Genomic DNA, 23,461 nt, shown 5'->3' on the forward strand with positions numbered 1-23,461 from the left:
TCAATATTTAGTTGGGGCTCCTTTTGCCTGAATTACTGCAGCAATGCGGCGTGGCATGGAGTCGATCAGTCTGTGGCACTGCTCAGGTGTTATGAGAGCCCAGGTTGCTCTGATAGTGGCCTTCAGCTTTTTGATGATATTCTAATTATATGACCAGCACCTGTACAATATGCTTGTGCAAGTATATAACAATTAGTTCAAACTTTGACCTGTGGAGGGCAGTAATACACTTAGCAGTGTCTACACTGCCACAATTCTAATAAAGAAGAAGAGAGCTAGTTCAAGATGAGCATTTATGGTTAAAACTTATACAATTTTATTTATTTATATATTTTTTTTTTAAAGAAAATGAGCGATGGTTTCGCTAGATAAGACCCTTATTCCTCATCTGGTATCGTTTAAAGCCCTTTGAAGCTGCACTGAAACTGTAATTTTGACCTTCAACCGTCTGGAGGCCATTGAAGTGCATTATATGGAGAACAATCCTGGAATGTTCTCATCAAAAACCTTAATTTCTTTTTGACTGAAGAAAGAAGGACATGGACATATTGGATGACATGGGGGTGAGTAAATTATCAGGAAAATGTAATTTGAAAGTGAACTAATCCTTTAAGGGATATGTAAAGTGGGAGGAGTTGGATCTAGATCAAACCCTGCCCCCTAGATCTCATGTTCTGCAGTGAGGACCATCTCGACTTCTGCAACAGCTGCTAATTTACATGGGAATGTTGTTCAACTGGTACTTTTTTTGTATGTTCTTGTGTTCTGACTGAGAGAACTGACATTTGAAAGCAGTGGTAAATGAGACAAACAGACTAAAGTGATTAACAGTCTCCGTAACTTTAATATTCAGTTGAAAATACTATGTACAATATTAACGTTGGGCCAATTTCCAAAAATATGTAAACAAAAAATACATAAGAAACAAACAAGCCATTTTAAAAATTCAATATTACAAGCTATTAATGCATGTAGGGAAACTCATTTCATTAAAAGTTTACAGGCATGAGTAAAGGCACCTCACATGAAGTGATAAGTTCAAAGAAATGCAAGAGTGCATTAACAATATTCATTCAGTGTTAATGGCTTTGATATGATAGATGAGATGTCAGAGAGAGAGAATTTCAACTAATAGATTTGGCACAAATATCTCCTAATGGCTGATCTTAGATAATACAACAAACTATCTGAATGACCTGAGGCCTGTACCATGAAGCAGATTCACCTGTCTTGTGAAGTAAGTTTAAGATTAGTTAGTGCCAACTGTTTGTGGGTTTAATGTAGCATGTAAGTAGGTTAGCTTTTTCCGGTGTTCATCACCATAGTAACTTGCACTCAACAGCAGGTTTTGTTCTGCATAAGAGACCTCAAACTGAAAACTGGACCAATCAGCTGTGAGCAGTGACATCTCTAACGCAACAAAGTCACTCACCCAGTTTCTCTTGCTCCATATTAAAGATTTTAAACTTGTTTCACATGCACTGATATAAACAGAAGTTTTATTTTAGTTTCCCCGTTTGAGGACAACTGTTTAAATTCTTCACGTTTCATAATCTCAATATTCAGCAGAAGAGAGTCAGTGTTATTCACTTCTCTCAGGAGAAGTGAATTGCAGTCTCACCGTTTCAAGGCATGCGATTGGCTGTTCGCTACCGATGTCGCAATTTCATGCGTACATGCTATGTAGTTATTCATGAACTCATGATCAAAGTCTGAGTTGAGAAATTTGATGAACAGCATCATGGTACAGGATTTTGTTTAATAGTTTAAAATAACTTGCAATGCAAAAAGAGGAAATAAAATACATCAGTAAACAATTACAAGCCAGCACTTTATCCACACATGCTCCCATCAGTCCATGTTTTCAGCTTAGTCACAATCCTCCACAGAAGCTTAACTTGTGACCAAGCTTGTAATGTTGTTAAAAAAAAAAAAGTTTATGTACATTGCATGGCAATGAGTGCAACTAAGGATGAGGACAACACAAACATCAAGAGTCCCTCCTTGTAAACTTTCCAGAACCATATCGTGAATAATGTACCTTCAGTGTTGTCACATCACAATCCACCCTTTCCCCCAAACCAAAGCGAAATGGCTTAATTTTCATCAGGCAAAATAGTTTTGAGTAGTTCAAATAAGGCGCTACAAAAGAATTTCAACTGAACAATTCAGTTGCTGGTTTGGAAAGTTGTTAATAAATAAGATTTGTAATTGGATCTCAAACTCATGCATGATAGGGGGTATATTAACCACACACCCTGCTGCAGAATTGATTAATTAAAAGCAAATTAACAGAGGGAAAAATGATTGATAATGTTGCTGTATCCGATCTTGTCTCATGGACTGTGAAAACATTCAAACAGTGTTACATGTCTGACTAAACTGCTAATAGTTCCCCAAAACTCATCTGGAAACCATTTTTGTATTGGTAAACAAGGCTGAATTTTTTGTAAAACTTCATTAAATTACTTAACACTACCTTTACAGTTTAAACGTGTAGTTAGTGTGTTAAGTAGTGCTGGAGCTCGCCAGTTTATGTTTTCCTAATCAGGACACATCTCATGTCTGTAGCTACTCCACAGTAGAATACTCTTTCAGGAAACTGATGTGGAAATCTCGCACTTTGCCAAGAAGTACCTTTAGCTTCTCTCTGGATGGCAAGATTGTCATTCTGAAACAAAGACAAACAGACCAAATTAAAAAAAAAAAAAAAAAAAAAATGCAAACAGGTAAAACTGTGTTACTGGCATATAAATTATTAAAGCACAGGTGCCTGTAACTTGACAAAGAAAACAATATCACAACACTATTTTGAATATTAGGGAGAAAGAGATTTTTTTTAATAGAGCAATTTCATTCTTCTGGTTTAAAAACCAAAGTTAAAGTAACATAACAGAACATGACATGTTAGTGTAAAATCTGAATGGTGACTGATTTACATTCAAATTGCAGTGATACCTGATACATAGAAAGGCAACAGCAAATTCAATTATTTATTTTTTTTGCTAGAAACTAATGTTTTAACACATTACAGTAGATGCTTTAACAGTGAATGTTTTTTGAAAACTTGAAATCAACTTATGTTCTTCTGTTTGCCGTCTGTCACTACTCAGGATCATTGCTAGTGTAGAGTTATGTTAGGGTTATGAAAGTTATATCAATCTCTTTCCTGTGGTGCCAGACTGAATACTCAAATGACATTTTCAGCTCAGGTGAAAATAAACAACAACAACACAGATGCACTGAGTGCCCATGATCAAAAATGGCAAATTTCAAATGGTGTACTTCCAGGGGGTCATGTAAAGAAATCACCTGATATCAGATAAAATGTTTGAATCTGTTGAAAAGCAAGTTTACCTGAAATGATAAGTTCCATCTTTCTGCCCAAAGCCACTACCAGGAACAACACAGATCCCCATCTCCTCCAGCAACCTCAGGCAGTACAGCATGTCAGGCTGCATTCCTAGAGCCTGCCGAACCAAATCAGTCAGATTTTACACATGCACTCCTTCAGTGACAGCTGGCAGCTCAGACCTTTTTTTATGACTTTTCTGAAGTAATTCAAGTTGAGTTACAGAGTAGAAGAGTAGATTCTCAAGTGGAAACAAGCATAATTCTGTAACAAAAGTTTTCTAAAGCATACTACCATTCTGCATGAAGTGTGGCTAACATTTATAGAGCTCTTAAACAACATTATACAGATGGATTTAGTTATCCATTCAAGAAAGATTACTGGGCAGACTATGCTGGACTAGTAAAACTAGTTACACCCTTCCAAATCAGATAACACATGGATCACCATTCTAATGGTGATGAAAGAGGTTTTCAGAGTTTGAACAATGCGAACAACAGAGTAGGGCTACACGATTATTTGAAATTAAACGTAATCGCAATTTGGCTTAGTGCGATTATGAAATCAAGGGATTTCCTGGAACGACAAGCGTTATATTAATTCTGCGAGGAATATCTGGTAAAGGGTGCCCTCCGGCGTCCAATATGAAACAAATGTGTTTAGCGCCAAGTAATGCTCACTCCATCCTATTCTGGGTAAAAATAGGAAAAATAATACTTTATATAAATAAAACTCTCTAAAGAACTTTGAGGAAAACATATAATCAATATGTTTTTCTCCAGTGTACAGAAGTGCAGGAGTGCAAACAAGCAAAACAAACCTGGTATTGTTTATTTTCACACATTTTAAATATCAATAAAATAAAATAGCAATTAGATTTTTACTCCAAATTGTGCAGCGCTAATGTGGAGTGCCATGGAAACAAGCGGACACCTAAGATCACGATTCCAAAAGCAATAATACTCCACCAGAGAGCTCAAGTTCTGCTGAAGTAGGAGCACTTGCCTTGGCTTCCTCCACTGCCTTAGGAGGGATAAAGATGCGAGGGAAGGCGTACATGGCCCCCTGGACGGGATTACACTTGATTCCTGGAACTGAATTCAGGATCTGCTCAGTTAGCTTAGCTTTTTCTGCTAAAGCACCCAGCACTGACGATTTCTCCTGAAAGAGATCAGATGAACACCATCATACCCAGTCAAAACCAAACCTAAAAAATTCTTTAGAAAAATTCTAACTGGTTACTGATGCGTAACTTCACATGTTTACATACTTAAAACAACAAAGTTACTGTCAGTGTCAGCACACAATACGCTTAACTTCACCAGACACTAGACTACATGACTGACCTGGTAGAACTGTCTGAACGAGGGCTCGTCTGGTTGTGGAGGATTGACGATGACATCCATTGCAGCCTGGCCAGCCAGGGGGGGGCACAGTCGAACTGATAAAAGCTTCACCAGCTGGGCCTTGACCTCAGGATCCATGTTGATCACCTCCATATATCCACCCCTGAAGCCACACCTGTGGAAGGATATGGACATGGTCACATAAGTTCTCTGAACTGAAGGACAAGGCTGCCACATTCATTGTCATTTAATTCCAGTCAGGCCAGATTTTACATGAAGAACTTTTAACTTGGTTTTAAACAACCAATCTCAGTTAGAAGAATGAGTTTCAACAAATATTACATTAAATGCAACAATTCCTCAGACCAAGTCACTGGACTGCCTTTAAAACTCTACCAGTTCAAGCTGTTCTTACAAATACCAATACCTTGACACTGGTGGTGTCCACATCACATCTATTTAAAAACACAAATTACAAAACCAGACGATGTCTAAATATGTTTCAGGATACTAAGGTTATGTCATGTGAAAGTGTGTGAAGGGTCAGTGAAAGCTAATCTTAAGAAGGCCATCTCGAGTTAAGGCACATGCTGACCCCTGCAGAGGTTCAAGGATAGGGATACTCACTCTCCTGTGTAGCCTTTGGAAGTGGAATGGAAGGAGGCAAGCTCCACATTGTTGAAGTACTCAGGACCCATCTCATATAGCACCTTCTTGAAGGAGTGGAACTGACAGTCAGGAGCATACACATTTTCCTGATACACCTGCCAGCAACAGCACACACCAACACGGAGAACACGTGGTCATGTGGAAGTCAAACATGTAGAAACAGACACACATACTTTCCAAGTAGCTTGACGCTTAAATGTACACTAATGTTCAAACCTTTGCGGTTGGTAGGATTTTTTTTTTTTTTTAAAGTCACATACTCAGACAGTATTTGATCAAAAACACAGTAAAAACAGTAATATTGTGAAACTATTGCAATTTAAAATATTGATATATTATTATTATATCAATTATATAATTCTATTCTATTCTATTCTATTATATTATAGAACACAGATTGTGATTACCTCATCTGACATAACAAAGAGATTCTCCTCATAAGCAAAGTGCAAGACTTCTTCAATGCATTTTTTACTCTGGACCTGACCTGTAAAGGGTAAAGTGAGATGAAGAAAGGGGAATGACAGAATTTAAAGGGATTGTTCACCTAAATATAATTTGCATCAACATCAAACCTAGAATGAAGCATCTTAATGTGGCATATTTTAATGCAGAGTCTCATCAGATTTTGTTTAAAGAGGTGCTAAAGCTGAGTGTGAAATCAGTAAATTGGTCATTAGTTTACTATTTCCTATACAGGGAATGGCACAGTGTATATAGGAAAAAAGGGTGTGTATCAGATAATGTAAATATGTTTTCCATTGGAGCTAAACACGTGGTTTTGATTAGCATAACATGAAATACCACAGTCATCACTCCAGAGACAGAATAGCGCAAGCTGGAGCAAATCACAAAACGTATCTTCTACACAGAATATTCTATATTCTAGAGATTCTATATTCCGTATGTCGAGCCAATTACTGCTTAAATTTGTTTCTGTTCCTCACACAAAGTGATCAGCTTCAGAAGACTTACTGCCTAAAATCATATGTATGTAATATTAGATCTCAAAAGCATCATCCCCAATCACGAGGGATCATGACTGGAAAAACAACACAGGGTAAAAAGGACATGCTCTTCTTTCCAGGGCACATGCTATTGGATCCAAACAACCACAAGGGCATTATGTTTCCTAGCACACAAGAATAGCTTTACAATTTACCTACCCGTAGGATTGCCAGGGTTAATGATGCAAATGACTCTGGGCTGGCAGTGCTGTTTGGCAGCCTGATAGGATCTGTAAAGTTCATTGATGTCCAGGGCCCAGCAGTTATCCTCATCCAAGTAGTAGTTGACCTGTACTGCATCCATCTCTGAGATTGCAGCGGAGTAAAGCGGATACTGAGGAATGGGGATCATTACACCGGTCCGAGAAGAGTCTTTCCCAGACACCAGCAACCGCAGAATAGTCTTAAAAACAATGTTTGGGTTTGTCAGTAATGCATGTCAAGTAAGCAGTGTAGGTCAAGTCTCTGATTAATTGTAAATATACAATTGTTTACCATAATGCCATCACTAGCTCCAGAGGTGAGGAAAATGTTTTCCCAGTTTGAAGGAACTCCTTCATCTCTCTGCTCTATGTATGTGGCAATGTGTTTGCGGATGTACTCTACACCCTGGCTTGCACTATATGACCCTACAACAGAAACACATGCGTTAGCACTGTAGCACTTGCTACAGCAAAAACAACATTGAATAGAGCAGTGTTGCAATACAGGTCTATTGTTCCCCAGCTTCCTGAGAACTGCATGATCTGCAATAATAAGGCAACATGGATGCCTTCCAATCACTACAGAGCCATGCTGTACGCAGAGTTTTATATTTATCTAAAAAAGAGTATTTGATTCAATGTCACGGTCTTAACCTTAGAGGAACAAATGCACACACCGAGACTGTGTCCCCCGCAGCCCTGCAGGATATGTCGTGCTCTCCATTTCGCATCCTCTGGGAAACTGGGGCTGTCCATCAGCTCAGGGAATGTGCAGAGAGCCACCACCTGCACAAAAGAACAAATACAGATAAAACACTCTGTTATTTGTCTGTAGTCAAAGAGTTGCATGATGTTATATTGCCACTTTTAATTAAATGTATTGTGTTCAGGTTTAAGAGCAAATACAGATCAGTGGTCTCTCTGTACACCTACTGCCAACGTATTGTGTGTGTGTGTGTGTGTGTGTGTGTGTGTGTGTGTGTGTGTGTGTGTGTGTGTGTGTATGTGTATGTGTGTGTATATATATTATATTATATTATATTATATTATATTATATATATATATATATTATATTATATATATATATATATATATATATATATATATATATATATATATATATATATATATATATATATATATATAGAGTGGGACAATTCTTTAAGATTTAATTCTCACAATTTCCATGCAGCGTGTTGCACTAGATGTTGCAGTGGCCACTGAGCCTAAATGCAGAGGAGATGCATAGAGTCTATTTGCAATCAATGATAATGAAATACTGAAAACAATTGATTGCAGTTGATTGAATGGGATTTCCATTCTGATTCTGGCAATATTTCAATATATATTGTGTCGCAAGCATATCGTTTCACTGATTATTCATTTATTCATATTCAATTTGTATATAGGAAAATGTGTGTGTGTCATATGCACACTAAATGGGGATCAGATTTAAGCAGTAACTTTGTTCTCAAGCATAACAGAGTCCAGGCCAGATGGCTGGTGGAGTCCAGTCCCTCCCAAAGTTTCCCAAGCCATAATAACCCATACAGGTCAGAGGCTGCTTCCCTTTGGCTTCATTTTCTTTAAAGTTGACATTAGTTTGAAAATCATATGACCACACTGACCAGAGACTATTGCCATGTCCCAATTCACATACTATCCATCCTAAATAGCATTCAAAATTATAATTGTCGTAGTCAAATCGTAGTATGCTGAATTGAATATTCCAAACAAAGATGGTCTACTTTTTCTGGTTAGAATCTGAAGTGCAGATCTGTGCACACTCTAAAGGCTAATATTGCCCACAACCCATTGGATGAGGATTTGATTAGAACTACAGACACAAACAAAAAGTGTTAAAACCTACAAACATGGCAGATGTGTGAGTCCGAGAGGTTTAGATAAAGGGGTTTGAGTGATTAATAATCAGTATCCAACCTGACGAAAATATATTTATGTTATCCACATTATATTTCATTTTGACTGCAATTTTAAATGGTGACAGGATGCACGAAACTACTATTCTGCTACATACTCAAAAGTACTTTTTCTTCAGGACATACTTTTAGGGCATAGTATAAGTAGGCGAATTTGGACGCAGCATATGACTATCATGCTAGCTTGAATAGTGGTGTCCTGTTGGCTCAAAAAATGCATTTCACAAGCTGCAGTTCCAGGTCATCACACAAGCTTTTGTTCTGCTCATAATGAAAAGGCTAAATCAACTCTGACTAAACTAGGCCAAAAATAAGAGACTGCCTTCCACCGGAATGTACAGCATGTTCCAAAACTGTGAGTGGTCAACAAAAGTTGCTTTTCTTTCAAGCCACTGGAATCGGACTCCTCGCTAACCCGGATAAACCCGTTCATGCTACAAAGGTCTAAGACTCTCACTTCTGGCGCACACCTGGGTTTTCATTTGGTACTTGCGAACAGTACCAAGGTCTGCCTAAAAAGGGTGTTCATGTGAACTCTAGTAGTATGGTTCACTGCTGATATGAACACAATCATAATAAATTGCAAAAGTGAACCACTTTTGATGACAAATGATTTGATAAAACTGTGCCTTTGTGTACATGTTCTCTGACTGACACACTGCAAGCAGAGAGAATGTACATCACATTTCTGCTCACCTTCAGCAGAAACGGACTCCCGCATTCTTTAGTGTTTGCAGTACGTTCGCCACAGATAGCTTTGAAAACAAAACTAAAGGCTCAGGGGGAGAGGAGAGCAATCAAACTTGCGTTCGGACCAGGCAATCAAACAGTGTGAAAGCACCCTAAGATACCAATGACTAAAGACTAAATGAGCTGAATAGTCACAAAGTTGTAGAGAGGAGTAGTTTTAGAATCACTGGACAGTTAATATTTTGTCTGAGTCAACAGTTCACACCCCAAATTGCTTAATTTAATGCCAAAACAACTTCATTAGAGATGAAGACTGTCTCTTTAAGACTAGAATAATGTGTGTATTTGTGGTTACCTGTCTGAGGAAGGTGATTGGTTGCTGTCCCATGGCATGTGCATCACCGATGTTGGCTTTGATGACCTCAGAGAAGGGTTTTGTACCACCCTATGACAGAGAAAAAAGGTCCCCTTTATTTGAACAATGCTTGTAAAAAGCCACAAGCCTTGCCCAGAATCCATGTTGCAAAGCACACACCAAATAGACCTGCCCTCACATGCACCAAACAGCTGTAGGCAAATTTTCACGTCTACCAATACTGCAGCGAAAGCAGATGTTTGTTTGGACACGCATAAATAGGTTTGTTCACGAAAAGCAGGTGTAAAGGCTATGCTACATTCGTAGAAATCTGTAATGTTGTGAAATCAGGCTCAATATTTTGACCTTCTACAGACATAAATCATAATTTTCCTATGTCACTTTCGGTGTCATTGATTTTACGTCACTGTAGTTCTCATTCTGTACCATCTAGTCACATGCTAAGCCAGGGCATGGAAAAAAGTTAAACTGTCAATGAAGGTCACATCATGCCCTTGTCCAGAAGACACCTGTTCATGGGATATAAATAAAGCTCTCTTTCTAAGAGCTCATCTGTCATTGCTGAGCATGATACCTCACACAAACTTCTACATCATGGTAAAGAGAGTTAGATAACATTACTGCTGAATGGTCAGCTTCACAGCAATCAGACACCTTTGTTGTATTGCTTTGATAACGGCACTGCAAGAAGGTCAGAAAGTGGACTGAATCCACTGTTCCATTCAAAGCAACCCTTGTGGACACAATAAGAAAAGGCAAAAAATCAAAATGAGCAACTACAAGGCAGGGTGGGTCATTTTGTACATTACCTTTGCATCTCTGAAAGGGTGTATTCAGATGGATTCAAATACTAGTGTAGAAGTGATCTTACAGCAAGTTTTTTTTTATATTTATTATTTTAGTTATTCAATTAGTTGTTAATTTCCCCCTAAAATGAACATTTAATCCCACCAGTAACCTTTGTGACCAAAAGCATTTCTCAAAAGCATTGTGAGCTAAGATGATCGCAAAGATCATTCGTGGCAATCTACTTAGGCTTACAATGTTTTTGGGAAATGCATCCCAGAGCGGTTTCCAGTTTATTCCTTTGAAAAAAGATTTGTGTGTCAAATCTCCAGAAATTCAAGAATGTTAAAAACAATATTCAAACAACAATCATATTTAATATAATATTAAAGTCTCTATTATAAATGATTTAGATCAGATCTGTGACCAAAGAGAAACACTAATATTACTCAAATTATATTCAGATAAAAAAAAAAAAAAAAAAAAAAAAAAAAAAAAAAAAAAGGTACAATTAAAAAAAGTTAAACTATTAATTGCAATTTTCTTTTGGGCCTAACAGGGCAATTTTGACTGTATTTTGCCATCGGTTACAATTGTGTACAAGATTAAAGATTTCGCTCACTTTTTTAAAACTTTTTTTTAGTTTGTTTTATCAGGTTATCCAAAAGCAACAAACTGGGATAAATTGGGATTAACTAAGTTAAATTAAGTATATATTATACATACAGTAGTCAACATTTGAAGTGGATCAAAACATTTAATCAAAGTTGTCTTCTTAGGACAACTTAAAAGATTTACATGAGGCTGAGTAAATTTATTTGAGCCTCATATAAATCAACAGCTGTTCTTGGGAGCATAAAGTGTAAAATCGGTATTTAAACATTTTCTCACCTCCTCCAAGCATCTCTCAATCTCTCCAGCTTTGATGACGATGGGTCCTCTCACGGCGTACTCCACAGCCTTCACATGCGGGTTCAGTGTGTCCATGGTCAGTGTCTTCTCCCGCATCTTTCCGTCCAGACGCCCAGCAGCCACTTTAGCCTCTGCGGTGCTGAAGCGCATCTGACCGTACTTCTCCACGGACGGACCTTGAGATTTGTGTCTCACCCCGGTAAGAGATGTCAGTGTTAAGGGGGTACACTGATCGAGAGCTCCGGCGATTAATGACCGAGCTGCCAGTAACTGCAAGCGATACATGTCGGCAGAGAGTGAGTGAACCTTTCAAAAGCTCGAAACGAGGGTGCGCGAGAAGAGACGCAAATGTAAAAGATTCTATAACCGTCGTTCAGACCGCCAGTTAAGTCAATTAAAGGTTAAAATTGACACGAAATCACTTCAGAAAATGTTTCTTCTGTACAAGGCCGATCCGCATTATCAAGCATTTGACTGTATCACGCTCAGAGAACCACCTTCATCGCCTACTATGATCATCCACCCGCCAATCTTTATGCGCTCCCATTCATTGCGTTCATGTTCTGCTCGCAATGGGGGTTGTAGTTCTCACGCTGCTGTGCTTGATCCGCTCTCACTATTTAGTGCTCAAAAATAAACTACAATACCCAGCGCTGTATGATTTTGCGCAGCCGGTGAGTGTGTATGAGGGGAGGAGACTTTCTGACTGTCACAGCAGACCAAAATTTCATCAGAACACAGAAATATGCAAAAAAAATAATAATAATAATAACACACACACACACACACACACACATACAGAAGGGAGTCTGAAACCAACGTTAAAAGGTGCCGTTTCAGATGACATGTGACGTGTCTGGTCATTTTAACATTTCTGTTTTCAATTATCCTTTTAACGATCTTTTCAAACATTTTGGTAGACCATAGTTTGGTAGCAAAACCTTTTAAAAAGTAAATACGACCGACCTCTGACTTTCTAATATTGCGACCAGTGTCATTAAACACGAACACGATTTCGAAATGATCTTCTTGTTTGTGTCTTCTGTAGCTATTTCATCACATTAAAAGTGTGAGAGCAGAAGCTAAAGCAACATGGGTTTACCACAAATTAAAGTCAAACGCTGAAGAAGTGAAAATGTATTTGAAGACTGCAATTAATGTAATCTGAATGAAATGCTGCCATCTGCTGGAAGCAAGGCTGTACAATCTCGATAACAGCCTAGAAAATGTTTGTTTATTTGTTTGTTTGCATTTTTTTTTACAATACCTACCTCTCACTGGTACCACTGTTTTTATAATTTTTATAAAGGCAAATATTTGGTAAAATTAAAGAGTGGTTTCACTTATAATAGCTGGCATGCCAGTAAAATGTTTAACATAACAAAAAGAAAACATTCCAGTTAGTTCCCAAACAAGATTCTCTTTCAGTCGCATCGAAAACGTCATTAACACCCTATGTACCAGTAGCCTACGTCATCTTGTGTGAGGTTAAAAGAGCAGCGCTGTGCTGAACAATGCCTTGTTTAACATATGAAGAGGGCATGAGGTTCCCACAGTGCAACCAACAACCACAAAGTCTGCAGAGCCGCACATAACATTCTTTTGAGATTTTCCTTTCTGTTTCCATAAGCACTCGACAGGCTTTAGCATTTTTTAAATGACAGGGAAGGAATTCTACTTTTCTGTTGTTATTTCTTGTGTTTCAAGCAGTGTATGATCGGGGAAGTATTTGGGGAAATAATATACAAGACTAAAAAAGTGATGAAGGAAATGCTTTAATGATGCTGTAATGACATATTTGCATAGAATGGGAGGAAACATTTTTCCATGTTACTAAAGATTAGTGTCATTAAGTAATTAGCTTTTAAAATAAAAATAAGCGCTATGATTATCTCACGTATTTATCTCTCTCCTACTTCTTGTATTGTAAACAAAACATTTTCCTGTTTATACTTCTCTATTTCATGCACACTTTTTCAGTAATGATTGATTGTATTTTGATGATGGATTGAATGTATTTTGTATTTTGTAAATTATAGTATGGTGTCCCATGATGTCAGAGAGCAGTGGGTGGGGTGGGGTTAAGAGGAGTTGACAAAAACATTAACTGGAACACAAAGAAAACATGTAAGAAATGTGATTGATATGAAAATATATGCTAATAACTTCACTATAATACGTGAGATGAAGATGATGTTTGTCAGAAATATCCAATAAAGTACAAATTACATAATCTGTTCAACTGGGAAATTATTAAGGTTGGTGTCTCAAACAAGCTTGCAAATCAATATGAGGGAACAGGCTAAACAATATCAGGACAGTGTTTTTGGAATAGGACAAAGTAATACAGTTTACAAATACAATCTAATGCTCTCACACACTTCCACACAAATATTTACAGCTGCAAACATACATAATACATGTTATTACAAAAAAAGGCTATTCATTAAAATGTTTTATGTGAGGGTATTATAAACTGTTAACCAGATCATTCATATTGATAGTTATAGTCGCATATAAATCGAAGAGTTGTTTTCATTAAGTCATAATATTAAAATGTGATGGCAGTGCCTCAAGCAGCATATCTATTTCACCTACATCAGCACTTATTGTTCTTCTTCACCCATGTGACTGTCGCGCTGTAGTGCGCATGCTCCGTGAGTACTGCAGGCAATATCAGGACATATCTGGAAATATCTTGAATAGGCTATTTATTAATGCCGTTCGCTCTCCTAAAGTTGCTTTTGTGACGAGCAGTACTCAACTTTAGAGTGTGCAGTCAAAAATGGCCTAATCTTTCCATTGCTAGATGTGGGTCACGTGAGCCGCCAGCCAGGGACCGCTCGAACCTCTACAGTGCGCATGCGCTGTATAATGCGATTGATGGTTCATCGGACGGCTAGTGTGTGTCTGAAGCTCCCGGGAACCCGATCAGCTGCACTTCTCTGTGCAGCTGGAAGTTTTGTAGCACGACCGCCGAGGTTAAGGGATATTATTGAAACTCTTCGTTATAAATATGTCTACAAACAAAGTGAAGAAAGTGAAGATGGCCACCAAATCATGCCCGGAATGTGACCAACAGGTGAGGTGTTGTTTGAGAAAGAATAATACATATTTGTGTTTTTGCTGAAGTTTTCAGCCGCCGGATTGTTATGTTTAGTATGGTGTGTCCTTTAATGAGGCAAAGTTATTCATTAGATGTGTGTGAGATACAAACAGCGTTGCTACGTGATGTAAATTATGGTTTTCACATTTCTGTCGATTTTATTCAAGTGATATTACTGATATTACGTATATTATCACATAATTAGACGCTGAATTTATTTTTTTTTTTATTATTTGGCGATGAACACTTGCAAGGCTGTAAAATGATTTCCAGCTTTCTGGATTGAAACAATGCAATTTCATAGGTTTCATGCAGTCTGTGTTCGCCTCGTCAAATATCGTAAAGAAGGCTAATCTCTGCGATTAACTGTTTAGAAATGTACATGATATTATGTGAAGACTTCAACCACTTCTAAAGATGATAATGAGGTGATACGATAATATATATTCAAGCAGATTTTGACATAAACGATGAATTACCAATGTTTACTTTGCCCTTGAACAAACAGAAGTCGCGTCATTGCAGATCATTTCATTAGACTGTATTGTGTGTATTGTGTTTTGGCACATCAGTTTAGCAGAAAACTATCAGGTTATTGTTTCCTGTTTACTATAGTCGGTATCAGTTCTCCTCAGTCAAATGACACATCAATGTTGTCTATATAAAGGCAGAACATATTTATCCCTCTGTAAATGCTTAATATTGAAGTGCTCTTCCTCCAGTGTTGTGAAATATTTATTCAGTCATTGTACATGAATTTCGATATGTACTTGCGTACACTGATCTCTTTTTCTCTTTCTGTTTTTCTCAGATTCCTGTGGCTTGTAAATCCTGTACTTGTGGCTACATCTTCATCAGCCGAAAGCTGCTCAATGCCAAATTAAATGAGAGGTCTCCAGTAATGGGTAAATTGTGCATCTTTTATGTATTTTTTACATATGAAAACCCCATATATCCATTCCTATATTATGTTATTCTAAAGTATGTACAGTTAAATTATTTATCAAGTGGCCTTTAACCAGATGTGATGTGAATATTGATCTGGAAAATGACTGCTACAGGAGGGATGTTCAAAACTATTACAATGGAATGTAATTCCAGATATTGATCAGCAAAGTTTTCACTACCACTGACAATGAACAACTCATTTCATCTCTTTAAGATCTGCCCATGTTTTCTGGCTATACTCATGAGTCAGGCAGATTTAAAAAAAAAAAAAAAAAAAAAAAAAAAAAATTACACTATTGGCATGTGTTGAACTTTGGGCTAGTGAATGGAAATGAATAGCAGGCAAGTTTCCAGTCAGCAGGATGCGTTGAGAATACCGAAATGAGTGGTGCAGTGGTGGCTGTGTGCTTGAGTGAGTAGTGTTAAGAGGGATGGGGGAAGGGCAAACTAATTCCTGTCTGAAAAGCTTGTTCCTGCTGCCTCTCTCTTCACTCCACCCACCCACCCAGTCTTATCTAGAAACTAGTCACAATATTTCAAGTGACTAATTTTTATGATACATCAACGGTCATTTAAAAAAATTCTCCCAAAGATGATTATGTATACAAAATGGCTTTCTTAAAGTTAAATTGGAGGTGTGTTGGTATTTTAATAGAAGGGATTTTTGCTGTGATGATGAAAAATGAAGCGTGTTGAAAAAAGTTTGCAATTTAAGGGTTAAGAGACCAGCTTTGGTTGTGATGAGCTTGGGCATGTGACCACATGTGCGGTATTTTAACACTATTTGGTAAACTTAATCCTGTGGTTTAAAATGTTTTTGTTTGTTTTTTGGCATTCTTTTGATTTTTCTCATTTTCGGATCTGGTATTCAAACACTAATATGAAGTTTTAAGTCATGATAATTGTATTGTATAAGCTAGAAATCTCAAGCGTGCTGAAGTTTTATGATTTTTATTGTTCATAGCCCATCTGGCTTGTGCATTGCGTTTTTTGGCCTTGCAGACTCAGTCTGTGATTGTTATATTGAGTTATGACTGGAATGCTCTGCACAAATGTTCTTTTGTTTGAATGTTTTACAGCGATGTGATGTATTTTTTCTGTACAAATATGTGAGAGCTTTCTGCGATTCACATAAGGAATTAATTTGTAAATATGTAAAGAGTGCGAGGTCCTACTATATCATGTTAAATGAAGGGTGTAGTCATAGTTTCTTCTAAGAGAAATGTCTTTTCTCTTGTAACATTAGGTTTCCATTTTAGCAGCAGTATTCATGCAGGGCTCACCCTTCACTCTGCTAAGAATAATGTGCTTGATTTGAAATAGGACAGACTTTATTTAGATTGCCCTGCCTGTCCTTGCTTGGTTTACTCCTTTTGTAAGGGGAATTGTAATTCAGATGAAATATTAAAAGAAAGAATATGTTTATGAGACCACAGATACCATAGACTAGACTAGAGTATAAAATATTCTTATTTTATAGCATTTTCAGACAGTCTTTCCAGATATTTCTCAATAATATTCACAGACTTGATGCAGCTTTGTGATTGTGTCACAGTTCTGTAGAAGTTATGCTGTGTTAATTAGCTGTAGAACAGAGCTCTTCTTGTTAATGCAGGTGATTGACAGTGCCTGGATTCCTGAGTTAATGTGCAGTCATACAGCAGGCCTATAAAGGGAGGGAGCAGAAACAGATCTTATCACTGTGTTTAGAATCAAAAATGGCTGCCATGGAAATACTTGATTATATAGATATTTTAAAATATCTGTTGGTGACAGATTGTGTTTCAGTGATTCACAGAATTGAGTTACACCAAGATTATTAAATCATTCAATTGTTTGATTATTGTAAATACATGTGACATACATGCTTTTTTAGAAAGCTGAAATTTCCTGTGGTGTGACTTTGTCTAAAGTATTTTGCAATAATTTTGTAATTATTATGCTTGCAAAAAAGGTGATGAAAAATAGTGAAAACATCAAGGAAATGCTGACAGAAAAGTCACAGCACCATTGCACATTAATATACATTAAGACCAAAATAATTTTAGAAAGAAAAAAAAAAAACAGAAAAATCCTCTTTCCCTGGATTTTTTTTTTCTTTTTCAAATTATTTAAATATAAATAATAAATATTAATATTAAATATAATTGGCCAAATTATGTATATCTGCTCTTTCAATTTATTATTATTATTATAATTCTGGTGTCATTTTTAAATTAGCAACACTTAGATGAGCTCTCCTCACACAGGGTTGCCAGGATCTTGTTACTAATGACGTTTACTCGAAGTCTAAAGAGCCCTATAAATAAACTCCCTCAGAGAGACACAGGCCTACTTTCTTTTAGTAATGAGCTCTTAATTCTCTGATTATAGCTCTGTATATGGCTGTGGCTTTCTACATCATTTGCTGATTTGCATGTGAACTGACAGACCCCCTTTTTGGCTTTTTATCCTGTCAATATGGTTGGGGGATGGGTTTAAACATCATGTGAAAAAAGAGAGAGCTGCTGTTTGTGTTAAAACTGTTTATTAAATGGTTTGGCTAGTTTGTATGTATATAATGTGACTGTATCAACCTCCATTGTTTTATCATTTATCCTTTTGATTGTGTTTCAGACAAATTGGATGCCAAGAGAAGACGAACAGAAAGAATCAGAAAAGAGAAGATAAACTTAACATCTACCAGTGATATGGAAAATAGGAGGCGGCCCCGTTCCAACAGTCAGTCAGATCCAATCCGCAGAGGACGAGGCAGACCGAAAACTGTTGGGCTGAAGAAGCAGGAGGAAGAAAAAGGTAATGTGCTCCCACGTGTCTGGGGGAAAAAGTAAGCATTGTAGATTTATGGTAACTATAAATTATAATGCAATATTTTATGACTTATTTTTCCATTTAGTCTTTTACAATGATGTCAAATAATTTCAACGTAATTGCCTACAATAATAATAAACTTGATATTAAACCTTTTTTCTCATAAACTTTTCTCGGAATATTTGTTGAAAATATATTCTTGGAATATATACTCTTATGTAAAGTGTTTTGTTGACAATCCAAATGAAAGTATTCTCAGTGAGTGTGCTGTAAAGGGTTCTTGTGAATAATGTTTGATTACAGTTCTCTTTCCTGCTTTTGTGAACGCCTTTTTCACTATGTGACATTTATTTTCAATGCCTGTCATTTTATCCATTTTGAGTCTGTATTTTCTCATTTTGAGTCATACAAAATGGGTTCTGCTCTTCCCCTCCATCTCATAGTTTAAATGCTTCTTGCCTGTCGTGTCAAACAGTAACTGAGCAAAACCTTAAAGCGGATAATTTTAGGAGCATTTCAAATATCCTAAGCATTAAGAGAAGTTGCTGAAATATTGGGCTACTCTTTGAAAGATTTTGACGTATATACTCACATCTGGTCAAAGGAGGAGGTAAACAACAATACTGGCAGTATGTGATGATGCTATTTGTGTCCTCGAGGTCCAGATACTGACCTACCTACCACCCCTCTCTCCAAACTGACGATCACTCCCATAATGACCCACTCTGTTTTCACATTCCCCCTTTAGATTTCTCTTTATCTTCATTTGCATTTAGAGAAAAAATGCCTCTCTTTGGCGTGTCACCACTGATCCCACTGCATCCGTCTTAACTCCCGGCCACACCTAGCTGTAAACCAAATAGTGTCTCCTATTCGATAAAACCCTCTGTTGAGCAACCCAAGTATGTTTTACATAAAGCTTGTTTATTAAAATGACAACAGATGACCATATCTCCATGGTCACTAAGACAAAAGAAATATTCAGGAGCCATTAGGGTGGCATGTGGTTCGTTGTACTGTTTCCAAGTGTACGGCTTTCATATTGTGGATTAATGATTTACGCACATGGCTCTTTTTTTACTCTCTGCTAAATAAATCATTGCCGGGTTAGAAGAAACTATGCATTATCAGCTCTTCCATGGAAAATCTATGATTTTCGGTTCTCTGCAAATCTTATGTTTTTCAATTGGTTGTGAAATAAATTACATTTGTATTAAGTTCGATCCTTGTTAGTTGAATTTTGCTTTGTATCCTATACTAAATTGGCACAGTTCCCTTTTGATGACAATACAGTCATGGTTGACTTTTTTTTTTTTCTTTCTTTCTTTCACAGAAAAACAGGAAAAGGAGATTGATATTTATGCCAACCTCTCCGATGAGAAGGCTTTTGTGTTCTCGGTGGCCTTGGCTGAGATTAACCGCAAAATTCTGGGCCAGAGACTCATCCTGTAACAAGCTTTGGAAACAATTGCAGCTGAATCTCAGGACTCTTACTGCGTGGGTGTGCGGGTATCCCATATGTCTATGTAAAAGCAGGTGGGAAACTCCGACCCGAAGAAGCTTATACCCCTGCCTGTATGGCCAAAGCTCAGTGGTGCTGCCGTGTATTGGTGGATTTCAGACGCCCGCACTGTGTATGAGGGGGTAAATGACTGTTATCCTCCACATGAATGAGAACTGTAGTAATCATTAGCGGTGTAGGATTCTATCTATTTTAATGACAATTTTATGGAATGTATTCAGTGTTCCTACCAGTCGTTTCTTAAAATTTTAAGCTGTTTATTGGAGGACAGTGGGTGCACCAAAAGAACAATTTATGTGCAAATTATGACTTGTAAGCTGATCAATTCCATTATTTGTTTATTTAGGTGCCAGTGAGCCATATTATTTCCCAAGTAACCCAAGGAAATGGCGGGTTAATGGTTATTTATTATGCCTCAACCATCGTAATTTAAGCGTGTGTTTTATTTTCCCTTTTGTTATTGTTTGACAAATGGTAACAAAATTCATGTGTAATATTCACCCTGTATTTGAACATATTAAAATCAATTGCATTTAAACTATTTTCAGGAGAAGTTAATTGCAACCATTCCTTCTCACACGTCACATGCCCCTCTTTAAGATGGATTTGGAGCAAGAAAAATGCCTATGGCAACTCTCAAAGAGAGCTCATATTTCAGCTGTTCTCTAAAGCTCTACTCAAAACTGAACCGTTTTGTTTCAGTTCTTTACAGGAAATATTTCACCATGAACAAAGAACCGGATTCAAATGTGTTGAATAAAATGTATGAGGATTGTCCTTGGATGCCCGTGTTTCAAATGATAATGATTTATGTAACATTATCATTTACAAGGAGCCTAGAATATGTTATTTCATATATTGTATTTATCTAGTTCCACAATCAGGATTGTGTTACCTTCCTTAGGAGAGCAGCTGCTGCAGCTAGTTTTTTTTCCAAAGCTTCATCACCAAGCAACAAGCTCACCTCAGAGAATCCTGTGTGCTGTGGTTTCCACAGAAATGATGGATCACCAGCTCTATATTACTTTTTACATCCGTCACTGACTTGCCCATAGCAACCTTTGTGATTCTCAAAGGGCATATTAATGAATAATTCACAATATAAAACATGCCTACTTAACAGTACAGTACACCTCTATAGTCAATATATTCTACCTTCCTTCAGCCGTTAATGTGCAGTGAAGGTAAAATGTTATGCTGCTTCAGCTCTTTACAAGTAATATTTCACAGTCAACATTTACTTGTGAAGAGATGCTGTCTTTTCTCGTGTTAAAAGATTGCAAGGTGTGAAGCATTCTTAGTAAATAAAAATCATCCAAATGTTCAAGAATTAATTCCACAAAGGCGTTTTGAGTGTTTTATGTTTACATTAACTAGGGTTAACATTGCCTGTTGAACAAGAAAAACAAGGTTGCAGATCTGTTACTGAAGTGTGTGTGCTGCCGTAGTAGCCTGAAAATGTATCCTATTTTGCATGTAAAATTATGACCTGTACAATAAAATTTGCTAATCGCTGATTATACAGTGAGGTGTAACAATAAAAATGCAAATACTGAGCAGAAACTCTACAACTGTGTGGCCAATAAAGTAAGAGGTCAAGAGATAAACAATGAGTTGTTGAGTTGCACCAGGGGTTTCCCACTTCATGAGTAGCTGCATTTGCATTTGGTTGCCTCCTTCGGTCAGGATTAGTGTGACAGCTGTTAAAGCTTTTGTTCTTGAGCTATCACCTATACAAAAACCAACAATTCATTCACTTCAAGTTTGTGGAGAATAACTCTTTTCCTGTGTGATTATTAATTAATGGATGAAATTGTTATATCTGCTTTTGTGGGTTTCAGTGGCATGATGATGTGATAAGTCACTGGACAGTTGGTGTTTTTGGTCTGAATGGTTTTAAGGTCAAAGGCAGATGACGTCTCTCTGTGGTGGAGGTGACAAGGGTCTGATATTGTTTGGCACTTGCTGAAGCTCCCATTGGAAATCCTCAGTGTGAATCACAGTCTCTGGCACTTTTCCTGGAGGATAGGAATAAAACAGATTCCTTCCTTTGTATCTTAGGTTACAGGAAATGGAAAAGTTGAATAATCGCATCCCATCTACAGAAAATGAATATTTGTGTGGCTGGAAATTTACTCATGTAATATTTCCCCACAATATTTCTTTACTTTTGCTGTAGTTTGCTTCTTTTTTTTTATTGGAATTGATTGGATCATTGATTTCACGTGAGTGACAGATTGTCCCGCCCTTGTGCCTGTGAATATGTCAACAGAGAAGAAATGTTCTTGCAAGAGGGAGAGAAATTTATTTTAGTTTTTTTTTTTTTTAGATGTAAACAGATATGTATAGGTTGTACATCATTGAAAACACTAAAGGTACTCATTAATGTTATTCATAAGTGAAAAATGGTGATTTTTGCATTTTTCAGAGCGATTTCTGTCTTCCGGTTTGAAAAGCTGAGCAACGTCACAAAATCTGACGTTATCGTGTACTTTCGGCCGAGTATGGGCATGGTCGAACATGCTGATGTATATGGCAAGCCGTTTTAACATTTAACTATGGCAAGCCGTTTTAACATTTAAAAGTTAAGTTCGACTATCCGGAATTAACGTTGTAGATATCACCGACGTCTTTCTGACTAGTCGTAATTACATTTTGGATAGTCGGAACTGTCATTCGAGATATCCGTAACGTAATTGTGACTAGTCGAAACGACAGATAGAGATATCTGCAATGCAGTTTTGACTAGGCAAAACTGAATTACAGATATCTGCAATGACGTCATTGAAAACGACATTCAACTCGTCACACATCTTAAATGACAATTGCAGATATCCGTAATTCAGTTTTGCCTAGGCAGAATGAAGGTTAAAGATATCTCAAACGTCATTATGACTAGTGATTATGGCATGGTGCCAATCAGTGCTAATTACCAGTTAACGGGTGCGATTTGAACGATTAGAACAACAACACGCTCTGCTCCCGCCTAAAAGTGCCGGCCTGATTTGCATAAAGATATCTGCAACGTCATTTTGCCTAGTCAAAACTCTAATTCGAGATATCTGCAACGCATATCCAGTCTAGCTGTTAAATGTTAAAACGGCCCGCCATATTTAACAGCTAGACTGGATATGCGTTGCGGATATCTGCATTTCAGTTTTGCCTCGTCGAAAAGAGCATTTCGGATGTCCGCAACTACGTTCTTCCTATCCGTAATTGTCATTTCAGATATCCACAAAGACATTCTTCCTAGGACAAATGACGTCACTTTTGCCATTCATTTGTATGGGGTTTATCATTACAGATATCTACAATTCAGTTGCAGATATCCACTATGTGAATTACGGATATCTGTAACTGGATTGTAGATATCTGTAATTCCAGTTTGAGATATCTACAATTTGATTCTGACTAGTCACAACTCCAGTTCAAGATATCTTTAATTCAACTCAATTCAAGATATCTACATGTTCCTTTTCAGATATCTCAAATTAAGTTTTGACTAGGCGAAATGACGTTGTAGATATCTGTAACCGGAGTTACGACTAGTCAAAATGACGTTGTAGATATCTCGAACTGGAGTTAGGGATAGTCATAATTTAACTGTAGATATCTATTATCAAGTTATGGATATCTTGAAATGAATTTTGATTAGAGATGTCTGAAATTTGAGATATCTGTAACTTTCGTTCCGCCTAGTCAAAATGTAATTGCAGATATCTCGAATTAGAGTTTTGACTAGGCGAAATGACGTTGCAGATATCTTTATGCAAATCAGGCCGGCACTTTTAGG

General features: G+C 37.2%; 2 protein-coding genes across 2 annotated transcripts; one reads left to right on the forward strand and one right to left on the reverse strand.

The window, feature by feature from the left end:
* Window positions 1-824: 824 nt before the first annotated feature.
* gpt2 (glutamic pyruvate transaminase (alanine aminotransferase) 2) lies at window positions 825-11,826 on the reverse strand. Its single transcript, XM_048184712.1, has 11 exons — window positions 11,261-11,826; window positions 9,563-9,652; window positions 7,255-7,363; window positions 6,870-7,003; window positions 6,534-6,777; window positions 5,775-5,854; window positions 5,326-5,462; window positions 4,699-4,873; window positions 4,358-4,513; window positions 3,358-3,470; window positions 825-2,671 (listed from the first exon to the last, which is right to left on the reverse strand). Exons 1-11 carry the CDS (start codon window positions 11,564-11,566, stop codon window positions 2,572-2,574), a joined length of 1,644 nt encoding a protein of 547 aa, XP_048040669.1. The 5' UTR covers window positions 11,567-11,826; the 3' UTR covers window positions 825-2,571.
* Window positions 11,827-14,086: 2,260 nt separating this feature from the next.
* Window positions 14,087-20,206, forward strand: lg3h16orf87 (linkage group 3 C16orf87 homolog). Its single transcript, XM_048184713.1, has 4 exons — window positions 14,087-14,363; window positions 15,199-15,292; window positions 17,952-18,131; window positions 19,480-20,206. Exons 1-4 carry the CDS (start codon window positions 14,298-14,300, stop codon window positions 19,596-19,598), a joined length of 459 nt encoding a protein of 152 aa, XP_048040670.1. The 5' UTR covers window positions 14,087-14,297; the 3' UTR covers window positions 19,599-20,206.
* The last annotated feature ends 3,255 nt before the right edge of the window (window positions 20,207-23,461 follow it).

This window comes from Megalobrama amblycephala, linkage group LG3 (genome assembly GCF_018812025.1).
Source record: "Megalobrama amblycephala isolate DHTTF-2021 linkage group LG3, ASM1881202v1, whole genome shotgun sequence".
NCBI classification, from domain to species: Eukaryota; Metazoa; Chordata; class Actinopteri; order Cypriniformes; family Xenocyprididae; genus Megalobrama; species Megalobrama amblycephala.